We start from the raw sequence: 23980 nt of genomic DNA, 5'->3' as shown, positions 1-23980 counted from the left end.
CATTTCTATTGACCCTATTTTTAAATAGCAAAATGTTTTAACCTTAGAGAAATGTACTTGTCTTGTAAATATTAAAGTAATATAATGTAAAGAAACATAACAGCACATGATAGTTAAAAGCTGGTTATATTTATATATACTTTTTATATATAACTATAATATATTAAACAAAAACAGTATAACTAGGCTTTTACAACTTTGTTTCATCATCACAGTATGCTTCATTTTCTTTGCCAGCAATGGCAGGTTTTTCTTCTTTGACATTCTCTTCCTCTTCCTTTACTTCGTCCACATACTTGTAATTGAAGGCCAAAGCCGCAAAGATGACCATGTCGACAAACATCAGCCCAGCAAAGAGGAAAAATTCCATAGACTGAAATGGAAGGAAGTTAATTTTTAAACATTGCATTAAATGATATTTGATACTAAAGAAGAAATATAAAAAATAATTTGGCGTAAGCAAAAAAACTTTTCATTTAGAGATGCTTTATAATGCGTCAAAGAGATTTCCATAAACACATGAAATTTGAATACAGCTTCCAGGACGTTTCCACCATGAATTTAACAGCTTTAAACTAATATTTATTATTCCAAACCCATTTTTCATCACTATGTTAGACACTTAATTACAAACCGAGTTAAGTTAAATATAATTTGGATGTTGAACAAACATGATGCATAAAAATAACAACAATACAAACTGAGGAAGATGAACACGGATGATCAACACTGTTTTTCTTTAATTGATTCCTTGAAATACCTCGGCAAAGAAAAGAAAACTTTCATTTTCTCACCTTGCTTGGATGTATGTCTAAATTCCATAGAGCATACCATACAGGATGTCTTCTAATAAAAACTATTACAGCACTAAGAAAATGTGCAGGCCATATTTACTTAAATAATATGTCTTGGTAAGTCTTAAGATAATATTCATCCAAGAGAGATTATAGAACTAGAGGAGGTGATATTCCAACACAAAATATTCAAAGAAATTGCCAACGAAAGGCACCACAAGGATGGAAACTAGGCAACGTTCCTCCAACTTACAAGAAGGGGCCAAAGGAAGAACCTGGCAACTAGTTAAACAGAGCAGTGTGTCTAACTTCAATGCCTTGCAAAAGTTTTTGAATTGATTGCAGTAGATTCGTTAGTAAAAACAAAGAGAAAAACAATCTAATAGATACCCAACATGGATTTAGACAAACTGAGATCGTGTGTGATATATCGGTTAGAATTTTTTTTACACGTTTAGCATGTGACAAAAGGAAGTCAATAGGTATCATATACCTGTCAAAAGGCTTTTGACAAAACCTCTCATACAAAATTAATGGTTAAAATTGAACACTAAGCCATCATTGATAAGCCCGCTAAATGGATTCAAGATTGGCCGACAAACAGAAAATAGTTGTAATCAATGGAGAAGCCTCAGAGTGGGCAGCTGTTACAAACGGAGTACCTCAAGGATCAGTTCTTAACCCGTAACTATTCCTGATTTACATAAATGACAGATTAAGGATCAACTTGGTAGAATAGCCAAATTTGCCAACGATATTAAATTGGGCGTAAATGCTGCGAACTTAGAAGCCTTAAGAGAGGATCTTATCAAGTTGGGAAATGTAAAGTCATGCACATAAGTTATAGTAACCCAATTACTAAGTCCAGCCGAAGTCCAGCTGAGAAAATTTAAACGGTAATAGTTGAGTTCTTGGCAATACCACTTTGAACCTCCGAACAATACCTGGATTCATAACGTGTTTTAGACATACCTTACTCTCCTGGCTAGAAATATGGATGGGTCAAATAAGAATAAAAAATTACTGAATCAGAGAGAGAGTTTGGTTAGCCTGCTCTGTGTGGTCTTTCTCATTGGTCTTTCTTATGCTACACAACACTATTGACATAGGACCCAAAATGAGTGTCTTATGTCAAAAAGGATTTGGGAGGAAATAGAGAGGAATTCTTTTTTATAATATTATAAGGTCATAAGGATAACAGCATATGATTTTTGGGTAGGATTCAAGGAAATGATTATTTCATATATGGATATCATAAAATTCCAATTTTCTTTATGTATATATTCTGGTGAAAACTTAGTGTAAAATAATTAATCACAGTTTTTTTTAAACAGTCACAGCCTGAGCTGAAACTAGATTTGGGGTGGTGACAACCTCTGTACTATCTTTGTGTTTTTTTTAGATGAAAAACAAAAGTGCCTTTCTTAAGCTATAACTGTTCTAAATACTGTAATAATGTCATAACTTAAGATGAGCTCACTTTGACTTTGGGTTAAAAAGCATTTTAAAACCAAACAATATTTCTGTACTAAAGATCAAGTGACTAGCAAATTAAGACTAGCAGAAATATAAGCCTTTGAAAAATATTTTACTGTATACAAAATCATTGCAAATTAACTAGGGGCTTCTTTGCTCATCATATATAAATATAGCTAGTCTTCCCTCTGCCATTCATGAGCGGCCTTTAAACTTCTCCGAAAAATTAACAAAATAAACTTACCTGTTGCTTCACAAACTTGGCCTCTGCAACAATTACAACAATCAAGTTTCCAAAGGCCGTGGTTAAAAGCCATGCTGCTTGAAGGACAGACTTCATAGAGGATGGTGCCTGTGAAAACATATTTATTAGTAAATGGCCCTAAATCTTTAAACTGTTCAGGCACAGAGTTGCAAAATGCTATGAGAAAATTCTCACCCAAATACACTATATACTATATAATTATAAAGTTACAATATTATAAAATTCCCTCTTCTGGTGACTTGAAAGAAAATATATCTTCATCAATACCATTTTAAAACATTTTTCATTCATGAGATCATACATGAAATGGGTTCTTTCAACCAGAGGGTCTCAATTCCCAAAGCTTCAAGGACCCAATGTATTCGTAAATGAAATTCCTGGACCTCTGTTCCATAATAAATATGTACAAGTGAAATTACATTCCATTCGTTTTAAGAATACGTAACCATTAAATCAACCTTTACAAATGTTACAGGAAATCTCATGTTCTGTATGAAATCCCTTTTCCTGTGATTTTATAGCCCCTCTTGGGGGTCTTCAACCTCGCTTCTCCCCATATCTACAACTAAAGTGGCTAACAATTTCTCATCGCCTTTCATCACAATCTTTGAGATCTGTCTTACCGTCCAGCTGCTGTACACCACATTCATCAGCAACTTCCTCAAATTAGAATAGTAACTAGTCTTCTTGTAACTTATCAAAATCTTTTCCAGTAATTGAAAATATGTCTGCTTCATACTGAGGGAAACAGGCACATGAAGTATAAGCTATTGCTCTTATTTTCATTAATGAACTTCATTACTCTTCTTATTCCATTGCATACCATAAATCAAAATGTTCTACCCTCGTTCAAGTGCGACTTACTCTTGTAGCGATCTTCGCTTCTCAAACAATTATGAAGTCTCTTGCTCAAGTCTTTTATTCAGCCATCCAATACATCTCTTTCAACACCTCAAGCAACTACGACTAGAAAGTCCTCAAATTACAAACTTAATAGGTTCCAAGAAAAAAGTCCTCAATTACAAACTTAACCCTTTTACCCCCAGGCTCTTTGGAAATTTCCAACCCTTAACCCCCAAGGGGTTATTTTTTCCCCAGCACATTTTGCAGTATATTTTTTTTAAAATTGCTCTAACAGCCTTAATTTTTGTCATAGAGAGGTCAGGTTGGTCTCATTCTCTTGGAAAATGCCTGAATTTTCTCAAAAAATTATCAAAAATATGAAAAAAAAAAAATTTTTATAGCATTTTTTTGCAAGGACGTACCGGTACGTCCATGGGGGTAAAGGGACGAGTTTTGTGAAACGTACCAGTACGTCCTTTGGGGGTAAAAGGGTTAATAGGTTCCAAGAATTTGTAAATTGAATTTTGTTAAACTCAGGCCTAGGGTAGACTTCACCTAACTCGGATGCCTAAGATTTTCAGCTGTAAAAGTCAACAAATTGACCTGTTTCATATTGCAGTTGTCCTCTTATTTACTGGATTAAATTATATGATTTTGTTTTATTACAATATTCCATTATGAGTTTATGATTTCAATTGGATGTGTGTTTCTATCCCTGAATGTTTGATACTTAAAAAATCTTCTGTACAAGTAAGAACATTGTATTCTAGTCAAACTCCAAATGACTGATCCTTACCTGCGTAAAGGAAAACTCCAAACCGGTAATGGAAAACATGACTTCCGATATCGTGATGATCAAGTACTGCGGGATCAACCAGAGCATGTGGACTGAGTTCTCCGCTGTTATTTGGTAAAGGGTCACAGTCTGTCGAGAAAATAAGTTCCAATTAGGTTTACAAATTCATAATTTGTATTTTTCCTTAACTAATAAAAACCTGGAGTTATTTATATATAGATATATCTTTCGGCAAAGCTGGCAGGTAGCCAATTAGACTTTTAGTGCGAGGTGGCAACCCTAACCCATAGCTTGGGTAGGGCGTGGCTAGTGGTACCAGTCACCTGTATATATAACCACGGAATGATGAACTCTCTTACAATAAACTACAGTATCAAGATTATCAAGATATGAATGTGTTGAAGTGGTTTGGCCATGTTGAGAGAATGGAAAATGGCTGTCTGCTAAAGAAGGTGATGAATGCAAGAGTTGATGGGAGAAGTACAAGAGGAAGGCCAAGGTTTGGGTGGATGAATGGAGTGAAGGAAGCTCTGGGTGATAGGAGGATAGATGTGAGAGAGGCAAGAGAGCGTGCTAGAAATAGTAATGAATGGCGAGCGATTGTGACGCAGTTCCGGTAGGCCCTGCTGCTGCCTCCGATGCCTTAGATGACCGCGGAGGTAGCAGCAGTAGGGGATTCAGCATTATGAAGCTTCATCTGTGGTGGATAATGTGGGAGGGTGGGCTGTGGCACCCTAGCAGTACCAGCTCAACTCGGTTGAGTCCCTTGTTAGGCTGGGAGGAACGTAGAGAGTAGAGGTCCCCTTTTTTGTTTTTGTTTCATTTGTTGATGTCGGCTACCCCCCAAAATTGGAGGAAGTGACTTGGTATATGTACAGTATGTATGTATGTATCAAGATTACTACCTTCTACAGGAATAAAGCTGGTAGCCACATGCCCAGCTCAAAAAAATATTTGGCCCACATGGCTAAGCTAGAGAGGCCATCAACACTCGCAACTCGTCTATAGTTTGTCTTGGGGGTTACCAATCCAAAGAGAGACCATTATTAGACAATGTAAATGCAATCGTTACGTATAAAACTAAACGGTAATGTTCCTCGAATTGTAAATCTACAAGTGGAATATTAAGGAAATAAAAGATGAATTTGAGTAAGTTATACAAAAAATTATGAAGGGCAACAATTCTTAATAAAATTGGTGCTTATTAATAAGATTTATTCCGATGTAAACTAATTTTCTATTCAACAAATATTTCTAATTTAAAGAGGCTGAATAAATAACCATACAGAAACATATATGTAGTAAAAATCTAGTTAATAATACAATGATCAAAAGAATTTATGATAGGATTCAACAAGGTTGAATATCCAAAGAGGAAAGAATCGAAAAAAAAATATAAATGCTGTACAACAGTAAGTTAACATCAATGGGATACAGTGGGGTCATTGAATTTCGATATGATACACTAAAGATAAGTTGAAAATGTGCGAAAAAAAATAATGTTTATCAAATAGCACACAAATATTGTGACATTTATATTCTATATATAAAATATGCTAAAGCAACAAGAACTATTTTTTATAGCTGTAGAGATAAAAAATTTAAAAAGTACTTTTAAAACAAGGGTTGTAGCTACTTTTCTAACTACGGTTGTAGCTCTGCTTGAAATAGCAAGCGTAATAATAAAAATAATTAACAAATTAAAGTTTTGGTGTAAACAGAAAACTAAAACCAATGATTTCCGGTATACTTACAGTGTTTGCTCCCGTTTCCAATGGCTTCTCAACTAAGAAATTGTAGACTCCACCGAATTTCACCGTAATTTCCCCAACAGATTCTTCTTCATGTACATCCAGTTTGTCAGTTGGCAGCAAAACATTGTACCTGAAGAAGAGGAAAATATGATAAAACAACTTTATACTTTTCTCATCATTTATTTATTCCCTTATATCCTTTCCTCACTGGGCTATTTTTCCCTATTGGAGCCCTTGGGCTTATAGCATCTTGCTTTTCCAACTCGGGTTGTAGCTTGGCTAGTAATAATAATAATAATAATAATAATAATAAGAGCATAAGGCAACACTCTCTCTTCATCAAAATAAATTGAAGTTATTCAATAGAATAAAACCTTGCTTTGAATAACCTGGTTTGGTTGAAAGTGAATAAATTTTCATGAAAAACCTGAATGAGTTGCTATAGGATGCGAAAGATGCCCAACAAGAGGTCTTATAGCCACACCTCTCTCGCCACTTTTTCTCCTCGGTACAAAACTGAGTGTGGATGTGTGTGCTTGTACTTAATGCGATAATTCGTATCAGCATTTTCTTTAATTTGTTTTTCTTCTATATTACTCAGGTATTCTTTTATTAACCCTTTTACCCCCAACGGACGTACTGGTACGTTTCCCAAAACTCATCCCTTTACCCCCATGGATGTACTGGTATGTCCTTGCAAAAAAGATGCTATAAAAAATTTTTTTTCATATTTTTGATTATTTTTTGAGAAAATTCAGGCTTTTTCCTGATATTTTTGTGGGAGGAATAAAGCAGTTGATATTTTTGTGACTGGAATAATGAGGTGGATACTAGGGAAAAATGCTAATTCAACTTAGGTAAAGTAAATATTAGCTTGAAGCATCAGTAATAAAGACTTAGAAGTAAAAGCACAAAATTCTAATCAACTTACGTTCCTGGTTCGATATTTATGAACTCCGTGCCCGACATATGACCCTGATCAGAGTCGTAGATGAAGAACTCGTAAGTCTGAGGATTATTCTGCAGCTCCAAGCGGACAGAAGAATTGAAGGGTACGCTGGAGTCGAGGTTAAAAAGCATTCTGAAATATGAAAAGATCTTTAGCTGACAAAGCTAAAATTTTCATGATATTAAGTCACCTAAATCAATGCCTAGGTTTCAAGCGGTGATCAGACGTGAAGGTAGAGTGCATGATAGAGATAGTAACTCCAATTAAGGAAAAGTTAATGTATAAATTATTATCACCTCACAGTCGCTGCTCCTAACTTACTTCACTTGGCATATAAAGCTTTGGCCCTTCCGTAAATAAACCAACATTCATGTTCTCTTTTTTAGTCAATGATCTCTAGTGGTTATGCTGTTGTTACTTTTCTACAACCTTTTTCTTTTTTACATTATGGGGTTGCCAGCTGAGCAATAACTTTTCTCATTTTAATCAAGAAATCCTTTAGCCTACACAAAGAATGATCACTAACTTTGGCTTAGAAACCTGGTTACTAAACAGTACTTTGAAACTTTATTCTAAAAATTACTAAAGATTTATCTAAATGGTTATACCTTAATTGGCAAAGTCTTTATTTACATAAAAATATATTCATTTGAGGAAAGAGCATAACACATTGTAAATTCCTTTGTTGGCTTTACAAAAAAAAAAAACACTCGTGAAAATGCAAAGATAAGTAGGATGCATTTAGAAATTCTGCTATGTTAACACCTTGAGAGGATTCTTGAAAAATCTACCAGTAATTCAGTCATAATGCTCTACAATGCATTTACTTACAGAGTAAAAACACTAAAAATGGAGGTGCCGTATGATATAACTTAGGAAGGACACGGAAAATATAGAGAAGAAAGACAGAAGACCTTTTCTTGATCGGAGTTGCAGACGATAACACCTTGAGAGAATTCCTGAAATATCTATCAATAATTCAGTCACAAGGCTCCACAATGCATTTACTTACAGTGTAAAAACACTAAAAATGTAGGCAACAATATGAAATGACTTAGGAAGGGCTCAGAAAATATAGAGAAGAAAGACAGAAGACCTTTTCTTGATCGGAGTTGCAGACGATAACACCTTGAGAAAATTCCTGAAATATCTATCAATAATTCAGTCACAAGGCTCTACAATGCATTTACTTATAGTGTAAAAACAGTAAAAATGAAGGCTATATTATGAAATGTCTTAAGAAGGGCTCAGAAAATATAGAGAAGACAGGAGACCTTCACTCGATGAGCGTTGCAGACGACAAAACACACGATAACAACGACGATGAGACACTACTCAACCTCACCTGACACTTGGATTTCCTTCAGACGGTTTCTCGTATTCGTCGGGCGTATTTACACGAACTACCTCCGCCTTGTTATCACCGGCCGTTATCATCACAGTATATGCCTACGAGAGAAATCTAGAATTAATATGTAAACTTGAGAAGAATATAAGCAGAAGATTCAGTGATATCAAAATTGAGCTAATTTTATAAGTTATAAGCTGATTAAAGTTGTGGCAAGAACAGATTATTTGAATATTACTAGTCTATGGTATTCGCCATCAAGAAAATTAAACACACACTTTCTCGTAGTACTAAAGCACAGTATAAGTACGTACTTCAAGTCAACAATTAGTATATCCACTACTTAAACACTGGCCTTACCAAGTAACACATGCAGTACTTTAAAATACTGTCTTATGATCTGGAAAACTGTATGTATATGAAAATACTTTTCAAAAAATATAAATGCTAGGTATAACAGGAAAGTACTTAAACCCCCATTAAGAGAATTTTCCATACTCAAAACAATTAAAGCAAGACTGTTTGAAGGATTTCCACACGTAGAAAAAATTCATGAATAACTTATCCTTTTTGATTACGAAGACTTAAAAAGTTTTATTGGTTTATTATACTAGTCATCTAAAGTTGAATACCATACTACATACATACATACATATACCAAGGCACTTCCCCCAATTTTGGGGGGTAGCCGACATCAACAAATGAAACAAAACAAAAAGGGGACCTCTACTCTCTACGTTCCTCCCAGCCTGACAAGGGACTCAACCGAGTTCAGCTGGTACTGCTAGGGTGCCACAGCCCACCCTCCCCCAAACTAAATCAGCTAAAACACGGAGAAGTGTCGGTTTTAATACCGACACCCTTTAGGGGCGAGTGAGCTCGGTATACTCCTGGCATTCCATGCAACTTTTTTCTCTGGTATATTTAGCAGCTGAACTCGGTTGAGTCCCTTGTTAGGCTGGGAGGAACGTAGAGAGTAGAGGTCCCCATTTTGTTTTTGTTTCTTTGTTGATGTCGGCTACCCCCAAAATTGGGGGAAGTGCCTTGGTATATGTATGTATGTATATTTAGCAGTATTTATACCTTAGAAATGGTGCTTTAAGGAGCATTTCACCGGGCGTCACAGGTCCCTCGCCCAGAAATAGATTTTTCCTTTGTCAAAATCCCTCTTCTATGTCTAAATTCACAAGAGATTTTTTTAGAATTTATTTTTATATTTATTAATGGTTTGTACTATTCAAAATATTACTGACTGGCTTGGATTTATATACTTTAGGACAGGACAAGGCAATGGGGAAAATATTGAGGCCAACTGTACTGTCCTCATCATCTCCTCCTACGCCTATTGACACAAAGGGCCTCGATTAGATTTCGCCAGTCGTCTCTATCCCGAGCTTTTAATTCAATACTTCTTCATTCATTATCTCCTCCTTCACGCTTCATAGCCCGCAGTCACGTGGGACTGGGTCTTCCAACTCTTCTCGTACTTGGTGGAACCTAGTTAAATGTACTATACCGTACCAAAAAAAAAATTAACTTCAATAACGCATATCTCAATTTGAGGCACACACTCAACTCACCGTTTTCTCCACCACTTGAATGGTAGTGGGGCCTACGTCGTAGTCCGTTACTTGTCCGCACGCGGTTTTGTCGAATGAAATACTAACTTGGAGGTCGTTCAAGATACCATCTGGGTTATCCAGATTCACGCTGTCATATTTCTGAAAAGAAATTAGGATGTGTTCAAAGCTCTTTTTATTGATCAGCTTGGTTTATTTATGAAGTTTCCCTTGGAAAGATTTCACCAATGTCAAATTTTCCTTAACATTAAAATGTACAGTATTAAATTTAAAATAAGATTACTTCTTTCCTTCAATTTATCCAAAAGTTTCCAAAGGTATTATTATTATTAATATTATTATTATCATTACTATTATTATTATTATTATTATTATCATTATTATTATTATTATTGTCATCACTAGTTAAGCTGAAATCCTAGTTGGAAAAAGAGGAATGCTATAAGCCCGAGGGCTCCAACATGGAAAATAGCCCTTTGAAGAGAGAAAATAATGAAACTAAAAGAAAAGTAATTAATTAAAATATTTGAAATATTTTTTAAATAATCTTTAATAATGCCATTTCAAAATTACCATCTTGGAGATAAAAAATAATTACGGCCGACCCACTCGACAAACCACCCAAAAGGCACTGCGGTATAATATCTCGACTTACTCAACATACAGATGGTGAATTATTCTGCCATGTAAAAAAAGAACTGACACTAAAAAAACCTGGATAAGGAACTGAACTATGTAACAAAATTTAATTTATATAAACCCTTTTACCCCCAGGCTATTTGGAAATTTCGACCCTTGACCCCCAGGGGTTATTTTTTTTCAAGCATATTTTGCAGTATATATTTTTTAAATTGCTCTAACAGCCTTAATTTTCCATCATAGAGAGGTCAGGTTGGTCTCATTCTCTTGGAAAATGCCGGAAGTTTCTCAAAAAATTATCAAAAATATGCAAAAAAAAATTTAAATAGCAGTTTTTTGCAAGGACGTACCGGTACGTCCATGGGGGTAAAGGGATGAGTTTTGTGAAACGTACCAGTACGTCCTTTGGGGGTAAAAGGGTTAAACAGATTATAATTTGTACATTAACATTCCATATTCAACATGCAAAGTTAATTTTTTACACTAAGCTTACAACTTTGTTGATAAATAACCTAATGTAGACTAGGATATACTTCAGCAAGGGGTGGTATTATAGTTTTCCTTAAACATTACATTGAATGGTATAGGCAATTCTATCAAGTGTCCCATTTTGAAATATATACAATCTTCTGCCCTATACTACTCGTCAGATCCCCTCAACATCATCTCGCTTAGATAATTAACTACTAAGCTAATAAAACATGCTTAAAAACATTAATAAGATATTTTATTAACGTATTTGATCTTAAAATAACTTAAGTGCCCTCCTAAACGTATACCCGTATCGTCCCTCTCTTCCCTTCCTGGCCAAAACATGTAAAAAACTTACCATTTGTTCCAAATTCTTGAGGGTAACTTCCTTTTCCCATCCGGGTGACAGAGTTACGTCACAAGGCAATGTGTTAATGAAAGACAGTCTGGCTTCCCCTGCCTCGATTGGAACTGGATAGGTTTTCTGGAAAAGAAAACAGAAGGTTAAACATTTTGTCTTACATACATACATATACCAAAGGCACTTCCCCCAATTTTGGGGGGTAGCCGACATCAACAAATGAAACAAAAAAAAAAAAGGGGGGGGGACCTCTACTCTCTACATTCCTCCAGCCTAACCAGGGACTCAACCGAGTTCAGCTGGTACTGCTAGGGTGCCACAGCCCAACCTCCCACATTATCCACCACAGATGAAGCTTCATAACGCTGAATCCCCTACTGCTGCTACCTCCGCGGTCATCTAAGGCACTGGAGGAAGCAGCAGGGCCTACCGGAACTGCGTCACAATCGCTCGCCATTCATTCCTATTTCTAGCACGCTCTCTTGCCTCTCTCACATCTATCCTCCTATCACCCAGAGCTTTCTTCACTCCATCCATCCACCCAAACCTTGGCCTTCCTCTTGTACTTCTCCCATCAACTCTTGCATTCATCAACTTCTTTAGCAGACAGCCATTTTCCATTCTCTCAACATGGCCAAACCACTCGAAATACAGTGGCCTTGCCTAACATCGCTCAAGACCCCAGTAGCGTATGTTTGTGTTTTACCAATCACCCATATCCTTCCTCCCAACAGCGAGGAGTCCTGGCAAGGTTAAGTCAACAGTTCAAGAAGTGTGGATTTTTTTTTTTTAAGGAGCTGAAGTGGCTTTATTTGTTTATTACTTTATCTCTTAATGTGTAGTTAATCCTTTTACCCCCAGGCTATTTGGAAATTTCCAACCCTTAACCCCCAGGGGGTTATTTTTTTCCCAGCACATTTTGCAGTATATCTTTTTTAAATTGCTCTAAAAGTCTTAATTTTTGTCATAGAGAGGTCAGGTTGGTCTCATTCTCTTGGAAAATGCCTGAAGTTTCTCAAAAAATTATCAAAAATATGAAAAAAAAAAATGTTTATAGCATTTTTTTGCAAGGACGTACCAATATGTCCATGGGGGTAAAGGGATGGCTTTTGTGAAACGTACCAGTACGTCCTTTGGGGGTAAAAGGGTTAATGTGTAGTTAATATATGGAGTACATTATCTCAAATAACTTACTGAAGATTATATAGTTGCTTTAAGCAAACCTATCCATTGATTACATACAAAATCCTGGGGTGTCTACACTGATAGCAAAGTGACCGCCTCTCCTTGTACATAAATAATTGCCAACATAACACAAAAAAATATCAGTTCCCAAAATATTGACCTTACACCTGCTGAAATAGAAAAAAATGGTATGTATCTAGGAAAACTTAAATGGTTTGTGGCTATGAAACAAATAGTAATTTTTTGTATTATTATTAGAAACTTAATTTTGATTATCCCTCTGTGCCTTTTTCCAAAAAAATAGTTTTAATCGTTATTATCTTAGCTCCATTCTCTTGACCTGTTACTTAGGTTTTTTGGGTATTCCACCGTTGTATATTTGTTGTGTAGTGAACGTCGGGTTGTGGTCGGCATTCGGACACTAGGCAGTTCGGGTGCTACCTCTGGCCACAGTCCGCAAACCACTACACTGCCATGTACATAATTGAGTCCAGACTTGAAAATAATTTTGAAAACATGAATACGTACCTCAAGCTGAAGCTCCAGCACACCCGACACGACAAAGGCCGCTCCAGCTAAAAGACCTCCGACGAACATCCTCGGCAGCTGTCTCTTCAAGAGATTGCACTTGGCGAGCAGTGGGTAAATGAACGAATCAAATATGGGAATCAGCATCAAAATCAAGATGGGGTTGACAACCTGGAAATGGAGTGAAAAAAATAAGTTTGGGAAAGAAAATACTGTATTTTAATTCTAGCAGTACCAGCTGAACTCGGTTGAGTCGCTTGTTAGGCTGGTAGGAACGTAGAGAGTAGAGGTCCCCTTTTTTTTTTTGTTTCTTTGTTGATGTCGGCTACCCCCCAAAATTGGGGGAAGTGCCATGGTATATGTATGTATGTATCTATTTACCAAGGCACTTACTTCCCCCAATTTTGGGGGGTAGCTGACATCAAACATATGAAAAAAAGGGATCTTTCCTCCGTTCCTCCCAGCCTGACGAGGGATATTTTCATTCTATTCTCTCTATTTACCAAGGCACTTACATCCCACAATTTTGGGAGGTAGCCGACATCAAACATATGAACAAAAGGGGACCTTTCCTCCATTCCTCCCAGCCTGACGAGGCATTCAGCAGACTTTGGCTGGTACTGCTAGGGGGCCGCAGCCCACTTGGGAAAGAAAATATTTTCATTCTATTCTATCTATTTACCAAGGCACTTATTTCCCCCAATTTTGGGGGGTAGTCGACATCAAACATATGAACAAAAGGGAACCTTCCATCTCTCTGCTCCTCCCAGCCTGACGATGGATTCAGCAGACTTTGGCTGGTACTGCTAGGGGGCCGCAGCCCACTCTCCCCCATTTTCATGCTACATATAAAAAGTTTATGAAAATAGTAATATTTTATTAGACCTAAAAAAAGGATAATTTCCTTAGAATATTTAAACGAATGTAAACTAACCTATTAAAACATTTTCGACTGCTGTAAACTTGCACGGACAGTACATTTTTCATACTGACAAATTAACTTGATACAACAGATGTTTTCCCTATTGGGGCTCCTGGGCTTATAACATCCTGCTTTTCCAGCTAGGGTTGTAGCTTAGCAAGTACTAATAATAATAATAATATATAATAATAATAATAATAATAATAATAATAATAATAATTTCTTTTTTTCTCTGGTATATTTAGCAATATTTATGCCTTAGAAATGGTGCTGAAAGGTTCACGGAGTGACACAGGTCGAGCCCAGAAATAATAATAATAATAATACAATATAGAGTTGAATTCAAAATATTCCTTTGATTTCTAATTGATATTCTACAATACTATATAAACAATAAGTCCTAACTTCCAAACAATAATAGTCACACTAAATCCTTCAACATTAGTTCTAAAATGCTTCAAACTCAGATGTCAAGATGTGAAATCCTTAGATCTCTTGAAGGGTTTGAGCAAAAAACATCTGGTGGTTCCAGTCTCCATTTGAGATAGATCTCACTCCCAATATTAGAAAGGACAGGGGAGATGTAGGGGTAGAGAGGGGGGATGTTGATGAAGGAGAGGCCTAATTGGTGAGGGACCTATGGTTGTGGTTCAATCACGCCCCAGTTTTCTATACCGGCACTCAAAGAGTGAGCGAGCTAGGCTTATTCCTGACATTCCATACATCTCTTTTTTTCCTCTGGTATATTCAGCAATAACTATGCCTTAGAAATGGTGCTAGAGGAGCATTTCACTGGGCGACACAGGTTCCTCGCCCAGAAATAGATTTTTCCTTCATCTAAATCCCTTTTTTATAACACTACATTCTCTCAAAAAGGAAAACAGTTATCTAAATAACGATATTTAAATAAGGACTGACATTCGCTCAAAAATAAGAAAACCTTCCTTTTAACAATGACCCTTTCTTAAATATGACAGAATTCGTTCAAAAGTTGCATAGAATTTTATAAAAAAAATGATGATGCTACAATACAGTACAGGACCAGTATAATCTGTGAATAACAACTCTGTCACAGCCATCCTGTTTTGTTATAAACAATAACACCAGAAGCAAAACAACAGCTTGTGGTGGCCGATGTGGTAACGTCCCTGACGGGCGATCGCCTTACTGGGGTTCGAGTCCCGCTCAAACTCGTTAGTTCCTTTGGTGGCTACAACCTCACCATCATTGTGAGCTAAGGATGGGTGGTTTGGGGGAGCCTATAGAGCTATCTGCTGAGTCATCAGCCTGGCATTCCTTGGTCCTAACTTCAGTGGAGAGGGGGCTTGGGTGCTGATCATATGTACATAAGGTCAGTCTCTATGGCATTGTCCTGCTCGATAGGGCAATGTCACTGTCCCTTGTCTCTGCCATTCATGAGCGACCTTTTTTCTTTTTTTAAAAATTAGGATTGTCTTAACCCTTTTACCCCCAAGCTATTTGGAAATTTCCAACCCTTAACCCCCAAGGGGTTATTTTTTTTCAAGCACATTTTGCAGTATATCTTTTTAAAATTGCTCTAACAGCCTTAATTTTTGTCATAGAGAGGTCAGGTTGGTCTCATTCTCTTGGAAAATGCCTGAAGTTTCTCAAAAAATTATCAAAAATATGCAAAAAGAAATTTAAATAGCAGTTTTTTGCCAGGACGTACCGGTACGTCCATGGGGGTAAAGGGATGAGTTTTGTGAAACGTACCAGTACGTCCTTTGGGGGTAAGGGTTAATATACCAACATTATTTCAAATTGAATACTAAGTTAATTACCTGCATCTGATCAGGCTTAATCGTAAATCCGCCAATCTCTCCATTCATGCGAGTGGCCTGGAAGGTCCAACGGGATCCCTGGAAAATTAAAAGATGGGGGGTCAATGATAAAACAATGTAAACACTTGAAAATTAAAAGAATCCACAATAGAAATTTTATAAATTAAAAGCCTGTTATTCCATATAATATAGAATGTTTGGAAGATTGAAAGATGTGCACGTGTTTAGGGGTATGGCTAACGGTATGTCTGATCATTTTTTGGTGGAAGGAAAATTAGTTGTGGGGGAATAGAGTGGGTGAATGTAAAAGGGAGCTAGTGAGGGTCGAAGAGCTAATAAAACCGGGGGTAAAAAGTAAATATCAGGAAAGGTTGAAAATGACATATGACGAAGTGAGATTTTTCATGAAAGCATTAAATTGCAATAAACTTTTAAGCACTTATATTACTAAGCAGGGATCTAGAATATTGCAGTTCAGTACTGTACTATATTCAAGTTTTCATAAGTTTCACCATTAAATAGTGTTAGAACTTTAAAATTAAATAATTAAAGCAGTTATCTGCGCACAAAAAATAATAACCCGATTTATAATAACAGCATTACTCTTGCTAACATCCGACAACACAAACTTCGCTGCTCTCTTCCTCCAAACTCGGTTGATGTCCTTGAGTTTGGCTTTTAGTAAGAGGTCTGTTACTGAGGCGAATTGAAGGATCTTTTCACCGGGCGTCACAGCTATCTCCCCAGAAACAGATTTTTCCTTCGTCAAAATCCCTTTACTCTCGCTAACATCCGACGACACAAACTTCCAGTTTTCAAATGGTTACCAGATAATTCAACTCCCAACTCGCTGAGTAAATCTCAATGAATCATGAATCTCTCAATAAAACCATTCAAGTCTCTCAACAAACCTGTTGGTCAAACAGCGCCCAGAAAATCGGCAACGGGATGTACATCAGCAGAACTTTGAGGAGGACCTTGACGTCGGCAATGAGATCTTTGCTGTACTTGTCGTCCGCATGGTCTAACCAGTGATCTCTCTCCTTCGTGGATTTCCTTCTCATTTTCAAAGCATGCTGAAAGCATACAGGATAAATGTATCAATGTGAAACAACGTAAATACCGTATTTCCCGTGTCTTAAGACGTTACAAGTGGTAAGACGTTACAAGTGGTAAGACGCACCATAAGAGTTTTTTCCAAGGCCGTATTCAGCAACTGTCTGTTTGTATTATATTGGAACTCAGGCAACAAAGTCATTGTCAATATATTGCTTTATTACAAAATATCAAGAAAATATGTGAAAATAGATATATACTGCATAAACGACTAATATGTCATAACGTCTTCTGTTACGAGACCCACTAGTTGGCATGTTTGCTCGTAGGGGGGGGTTGCCGAGTCATCAGCTGATTACCAAAACAAACAATTTGCTACTGAACTTCATCAAATAAAGTGCAATATTAAAATAACTGAATTTATTACATATGAATGATAATTGTAGGTTTATATTCTATTTGGTGAGTTTGAGTGCTTGTATGTCTATAGTTGCGTGTTTGAGGGGTTTCAAACTCCCCTATAAAACTTTTTCTTTAGTGTAAAGACGCAGGGTGATTTTGGGGGGCATTTTTCACAAAAAAGATGCGTTTTATGACAAGGGAAATACGGTAATTTGAATTGAAAAAGCAAACTTTTTTTTCTTGAGAAACACTTAAAGGAAGTTACAATTACTATACACTCCAATGAATGTGTCAACTACTGTTTATTTAAATGGGTAATTGGAAAATTGTAAGATTCTAGCCTCTTACACTGAACATCATTGTATATACATAATGGGTATTCTCAAATAGATTTTTGAAAGATGGAATTACTTGACAGCTATTGAAGATCTCAGTTATCAGAGAGGACATGGAAACAGACATAAGACAAATTAGATCATTATCAAAGTTTTTTACTCCAATTAGAGATGTTATTGATCTAAGCAATTCATTCTACTAATTAAATATTAATCCTACAATTTCATAGAACATGTAAAGCAGGAGTAAATTACTATATTAAAAGTGTAAAAAGGCAGGAGCATTAAATTCATGCAGTGATGATCACCCAGTGGATTTGAAAGTTTAAAGGGGGATAAAAATAAAAGAAGGTTTTGACAGACAAGCAGAAAATAAACCACAAAACAAACGTGAAGTAAAAGGTACAATTAACCTCTGGTACCCTCTGCAATATGTCGTGCAAGGTGAATTGTAAAAGAAATGGCAAAGCTTCACTTAACCCTTTTACCCCCAAAGGACGTACTGGTACGTTTCACAAAAGCCATCCCTTTACCTCCATGGACGTACCGGTACGTCCTTGCAAAAAAATGCAATAAAAAAAAATTTTTATACTGTATTTTTGATAATTTTTTGAGAAAATTCAGGCATTTTCCAAGAGAATGAGACCAACCTGACCTCTCTATGATGAAAATTAAGGCTGTTAGAGCAATTTAAAAAAAATATACTGCAAAATGTGCTTGAAAAAAAAATAACCCTTGGCGGTTAAGGGTTGGAAATTTCCAAATAGCCTGGGGGTAAAAGGGTTAACCTCTGGTACCCTCTGCAATATGTCGTGCAAGGTGAATTGTGAAAGAAATGGCAAACCTTCACTTAAAAGATGCAACCAAAACAATAAACGACAACCTTTCACATACCCCTTCACTTATATTTTCACTTCTAACTCCAACATTCCTGGGCTAAGGGGCAAAATTAGTTCTCTTGACTTTCCTTAGCCTTGAGCACCAACTTCTATTACCTGAACTCCCACTGTGACTAGATCTTTATTATCAGACCTTTTTTATATCATTTTCAAATTTCCGGGGTATTCCTATAAAGGACATTAGACCATAATGTCGTTGTCTTCTTCCCCACCGTTTTCCCTACATTAACCCTTTTACCCCCGGGCTATTTGGAAATTTCCAACCCTTAACCCCCAGGGGTTAATTTGTTTCAAGCACATTTTGCAGTAATTTTTTTTTTTCAAATTGCTCTAACAGCCTTAATTTTTGTCATAGAGAGGTCAGGTTGGTCTCATTCTCTTGGAAAATGCCTGAAGTTTCTCAAAAAATCATCAAAAATATGCAAAAAAAAATTTAAATGGCAGTTTTTTGCAAGAACGTACCGGTACGTCCATGGGGGTAAAGGGACGAGTTTTGTGAAACGTACCAGTACGTCCTTTGGGGGTAAAAGGGTTAAAGGGCTGGTTGCCTGATGAGCCCTCTCTCCAATGCCTTCGATCAAAGGTATCCTCTTCCAGCAAACCTCTTCTCTCAATATCATCCTTCACCCTATGTCCCTGTTGATCTTCTTCCCCTTACAAGTTCCTCCCAAGCCATCTTCATTCCCTCCTCACCATCCATCCTTAACCCTTTTACCCCCAAAAGGACGTACTGGTACGTTTCACAAAAGCCATCCCTTTACCCCCATGGACGTACCAGTACGTCCTTGCAAAAAAATGCTATAAAAAAAATTTTCTCATATTTTGGATAATTTTTTGAGAAAATTCAGGTATTTTCCAAGAGAATGAGACCAACCTGACCTCTCTATGACGAAAATTAAGGCTGTTAGAGCAATTTAAAAAAATATACTGCAAAATGTGCTGGTAAAAAAATAATCCCCTGGGGGTTAAGGGTTGGAAATTTCCAAATAGCCTGGGGGTGAAAGGGTTAAAACTTTTTGAAATAATTGTGATGTATATGAATTCATATACATCACAATTATTTCAAAAAGTTTTAAAATGTAATTCAATATCATCAAGACTTGTAATCTCAAATTTGGAATTTTTAACCATATTGGCTGCACACTTTGCAGAATTAACCCTTTCGCCCCCAAAGGACGTACCGGTACGTTCTTGCAAAACATTGTTATTTACATGTTTTCGCATGTTTTCAATAACTTTATGAGAAACTTTAGGCATTTTCCAAAAGAATGAGACCAACCTGACCTCTCTACGACAAAAATTAAGGCTGACAGAGCAATTGGAAAAAAAAAAATATATAGCAAAATGTGCTCGAAGTTTAACCTTATGGCGGGGGTAAAAAGGTTAATAAATAAATAATGTTGCAGTAAAAATACCATCAAGTGTTCCATAGCCTTGATAGTATCTTTCTCCTGCCTGGCTCATTATGAAGGTTTTCTATAAAAGATTAAACTGCATCTTATCTCTCTTCTAGTTTTGTTAAAGTTTTTAGAATTTATATAGGAAATATTTATTTTAATGTTGTTAATGTTCTTATATTTTATTTTTCCTCGTTTCTTTTCCCCACTGGGCTATTTTCCCTGTTGGCGCCCCTGGGCTTATAGTATCCTGCTTTTCCAACTAGGGTTATAGCTTAGCAAGTACAGTAGTAATAATAATAATAATAATAATAATAATAATAACAACAGGAAAAAAAGGATATTAGAATACTGTACTGTTAATGTGTCTATATTAACCCTTTTACCCCCAAAGGACGTACTGGTACGTTTCACAAAACACACCCCTTTACCTCCATGGACGTACCGGTACGTCCTTGCAAAAAAATGTAATAAAAATTTTTTTTTTTCATATTTTTGATAATTTTTTGAGAAAATTCAGGCGTTTTCCAAGAGAATGAGACCAACTTGACCTCTCTATGACAAATATTAAGGCTGTTAGAGCTATTTGAAAAAAAATATACTGCAAAATGTACTGGGAAAAAATAACTCCCTGGGGGTTAAAGGTTGGAAATTTCCAAATAGCCTGGGGGGTAAAAGGGTTAACAATATGGCTTTAGAGAAGCCAATCTAAGCTCCTCACGCGCACAGATTTCCTTTTCGACCAGATTAGTCACCCTGCTGCCTGTGTCTAATTAAGAGATTTAGGGGGGGGCATTTCTTCCACACCCAAAGTTCTCGTTACTTCACCAGGTAGCTCATCTGCTTATATAACCGTTGGGAAACATGGATCGCTATGATATACCGCTTAGCACGGTGATGATATATTACTTCCGACATATACAGTACTGTATAGTCCATTTCTTTTAGCAAGTCATATTTGCACCGACTCGCAGCGGTGCCCTTTTAGCTCGGAAAAGTTTCCTGATCGCTGATTGGTTGGACAAGATAATTCTAACCAATCAGCGACCAGGAAACTTTTCCGAGCTAAAAGGGCACCGTTCCGAGTCGGTGCAAATATGACTCGCTAAAAGAAATGGACTATAGTTTATTTCCCTATTTCCTTTTCTCACTGGGCTAATTTTTCCCTGTTGGAGCTCTTAAAGGGCTTATAGCATCCTGCTTTACCAACTAGGGTTGTAGCTTAGGTAATAACGACGACAAACTAGATACTGTACTTAAAGGTTAAAGGTTAAAGGTGACTGGTTTCAGTTCCGGTTCCATCAGAATAGATGCTCACCAGACCGTCAGCCGGGCAAGCCCAACCCCCTACTGTGGTGCCCTACCACAGCAGTGGCCTCCCCAGTAAACCGCTTAAACTCACGGTCCTGGGCGGGGAACGATCTCTTGCCATACGAAATGCTAGGCAAACACGTTACCACTGTACTAGCCAGGAGGCTTAATCATCGTAAGTAGATCATACAAAAATCCCTCCTTAAAGTAACACTTTACGACCACCACCACCTACCGAAATAACTCTCCCGACATCCGTGATGACGCTTCCGTTGGGCGGCACAATCCTGTAGCACCTTGAGAAGTACCCAACCACGAAGACCACTGAAAGTGTTAAAGAAGAGACGTGCGTTTAACCTCTAGACCCGAACCCCGTGCAGTTTCAACATGCGTGTTAGTGAACCCGACGATGGTAAAGTATAATACACTAAACGAGATACTGTGGATGAGGTTTGAAGTCATATTTCAATGCCGTTTATTTATAAACATCTTCTGTCGTTCGTCTTCGAGTTATAACCAGTTTATTACTCTACCGTTCTCTATGCTAAGTTCTTTATTATTCTCTTCTATGGAAGCTTAACCCTTTTACCCCCAAAGGACGTACTGGTACGTTTCACAAAACCCATCCCTTTACCCCCATGGACGTACCGGTACGTCCTTGCAAAAAAATGCTATAAAATTTTTTTTTTTCATATTTTTGATAATTTTTTGAGAAAATTCAGGCATTTTCCAAGAGAATGAGACTAACCTGACCTCCCTATGACAAAAATTAAGGCTGTACGAGTAATTTAAAAAAAATATACAGCAAAATGTGCTGGGGAAAAAATAACTCCTTGGGGGTCAAGGATTGGAAATTTCCAAAGAGCCTAGGGGTAAAAGTGTTAATACGTTCATCTATTAACAACATTGATTTTTTTCCTGAATCTTTACTCCTACTGAAGATAATGTAATGTATATACACCTAATTCACTCTACTCCTGTTTAATATAAACAGTATTCATAGAATTTTTATCAGCTTTAACCCTTATTCTATGACTTTGGTCTCTAAATATATGGCAAAATATTTTTAAATGTTAAAACTATTAATTTGCTATATTATTCTTCTTTACTTTTCTTCTATCTTCTAAATTGCTATAATTTTGCTTTGTTTTTCCTACATCTTATACTATTTACTTCATATTTTATTCATATATTTAAGCTAATTATGAACTGTTACAATAAAATACTACAGCACACTTATCAACACTATTGTAAGCTTATTGCTTGTCTCAAATTATTATCCTAATCACAGTAGGACTATATTATTCACCATGACCAGTACTACAAAAAATGTACTAAGTACAAATTATTCTGGTCAACAAGAGGAAACTACAGAAGATGAACCACTAGTAACTATGTCTAGCCATGATCAGAGTTTAGCCATAACCAATAGAAATCTAATTATAGCCCATTCTTTTTAGCGAGGCAGATTTACACCGACTCCCAGGGTTGCCCTTTTAGCTCGGAAAAGTTTCCTGATCGCTGATTGGTTGAAGATAATTCTAACCAATCAGGTAGCAGGAAACTTTTCTGAGCTGAAAGGGCATCGGAAAAGTTTCCTGATCGCTGGTTGGAGAAGATAATTTAACCAATCAGGTAGTAGGAAACTTTTCTGAGCTAAAAGGGCATCGGAAAACTTTCCTGGTCGCCGACTGGTTGGAGAAGATAATTCTAACCAATCAGGTAGCAGGAAACTTTTCTGAGCTAAAAGGGCATCGGAAAAGTTTCCTGATCGCTGATTGGTTGGAGAAGATAATTCTAACCAATCAGGTAGCAGGAAACTTTTCTGAGCTAAAAGGGCATCGGAAAAGTTTCCTGATCACTGATTGGTTGGAGAATATCATTCTAACTAATCAGGTAGCAGGAAACTTTTCTGAGCTAAAAGGGCATCGGAAAAGTTTCCTGATCGCCGACTGGTTGGAGAAGATAAATCTAACCAATCAGGTAGCAGGAAACTTTTCCGAGCTAAAAGGGCACAACTGCAAGTCAGTGCTAATGCGCTTCATTGAAAAAAATTGAGTATAATCACTATATCTACAGTAGCCATGATCACAGTTCAGCCATAACCGATATAAATCCAATCAGTGTAATGTAGTATACTTCACCGCGACTACCAAAATACCGCATGCCTTGTTCCGTGCACTTACCGAAATCGTGGACGTCACTTCTACTAAAACATTATTTCCTGGCGGCTTCTTGATGTAATATTTTGACCCAACCAGGAACCAAACTGTAGAATATTGCTCAAATATTTATCATTGTTTTATAATATTTTCATGTGAGTAAATACGAGAAATTTTTTATTAAGAGTCTAAGAATGTTATAGCTGTTTTGGTGGCTTAAATTCAGTCTGTTTATCAAGGAATATAAAATTAAAATTAGAAAATCATTTCAAACTAATTAAGAATATTCTTATATCCCTAAATCAACTGTACAAATTGGAAACTGATCATTAACCCTTTTACCCCCAAAGGACGTACTGGTACGTTTCACAAAACACATCCCTTTACCCCCATGGACGTACCGGTACATCCTTGCAAAAAAATGCTATTTAAAATTTTTTTTGCATATTTTTGATAATTTTTTGAGAAACTTCAGGCATTTTCCAAGAGAATGAGACCAACCTGACCTCTCTAAGACAAAAAATAAGGCTGATAGAGCAATTTAAAAAATATATACAGTACTGCAAAATGTGCTTGAAAAAAATAACCCCTGGGGGTTAAGGGTTGGAAAGTTCCAAATAGCCTGGGGGTAAAAGGGTTAAATTCAGTCTGTTTATCAAGGAAAATAAAATTAAAATTAGAAAATCATTTCAAACTAATTAAGAA

General features: G+C 36.6%; 1 protein-coding gene across 3 annotated transcripts in view; it reads right to left on the bottom strand.

The window, feature by feature from the left end:
• Nucleotides 1-112: 112 nt before the first annotated feature.
• Nucleotides 113-23980, bottom strand: part of LOC137645907 (solute carrier family 15 member 2) — a 33503-nt gene continuing 9635 nt past the window's right edge. For 2 of the 3 annotated variants that reach the window (XM_068378948.1, XM_068378950.1), the window contains 12 exons: nt 21349-21437; nt 16625-16789; nt 15714-15791; nt 12990-13160; nt 11274-11399; nt 9806-9946; nt 8223-8326; nt 6860-7009; nt 5929-6058; nt 4175-4303; nt 2515-2622; nt 116-373 (listed from right to left, as the gene is read on the bottom strand). In XM_068378948.1, the coding sequence (XP_068235049.1) occupies nt 191-373; nt 2515-2622; nt 4175-4303; nt 5929-6058; nt 6860-7009; nt 8223-8326; nt 9806-9946; nt 11274-11399; nt 12990-13160; nt 15714-15791; nt 16625-16789; nt 21349-21437 (1574 nt within the window). In that variant the 3' untranslated portion in view covers nt 116-190. Of the gene's footprint in view, nt 374-2514; nt 2623-4174; nt 4304-5928; nt 6059-6859; nt 7010-8222; nt 8327-9805; nt 9947-11273; nt 11400-12989; nt 13161-15713; nt 15792-16624; nt 16790-21348; nt 21438-23299; nt 23383-23980 lie in introns of all 3 variants that reach the window. The other variant, XM_068378949.1, reaches the window with a different exon arrangement.

Source organism: Palaemon carinicauda, chromosome 8 (assembly GCF_036898095.1).
Source record: "Palaemon carinicauda isolate YSFRI2023 chromosome 8, ASM3689809v2, whole genome shotgun sequence".
NCBI classification, from domain to species: Eukaryota; Metazoa; Arthropoda; class Malacostraca; order Decapoda; family Palaemonidae; genus Palaemon; species Palaemon carinicauda.
Note: the sequence above shows the minus strand (reverse complement) of the source record. Positions and strands in the feature narration are given on the sequence as shown.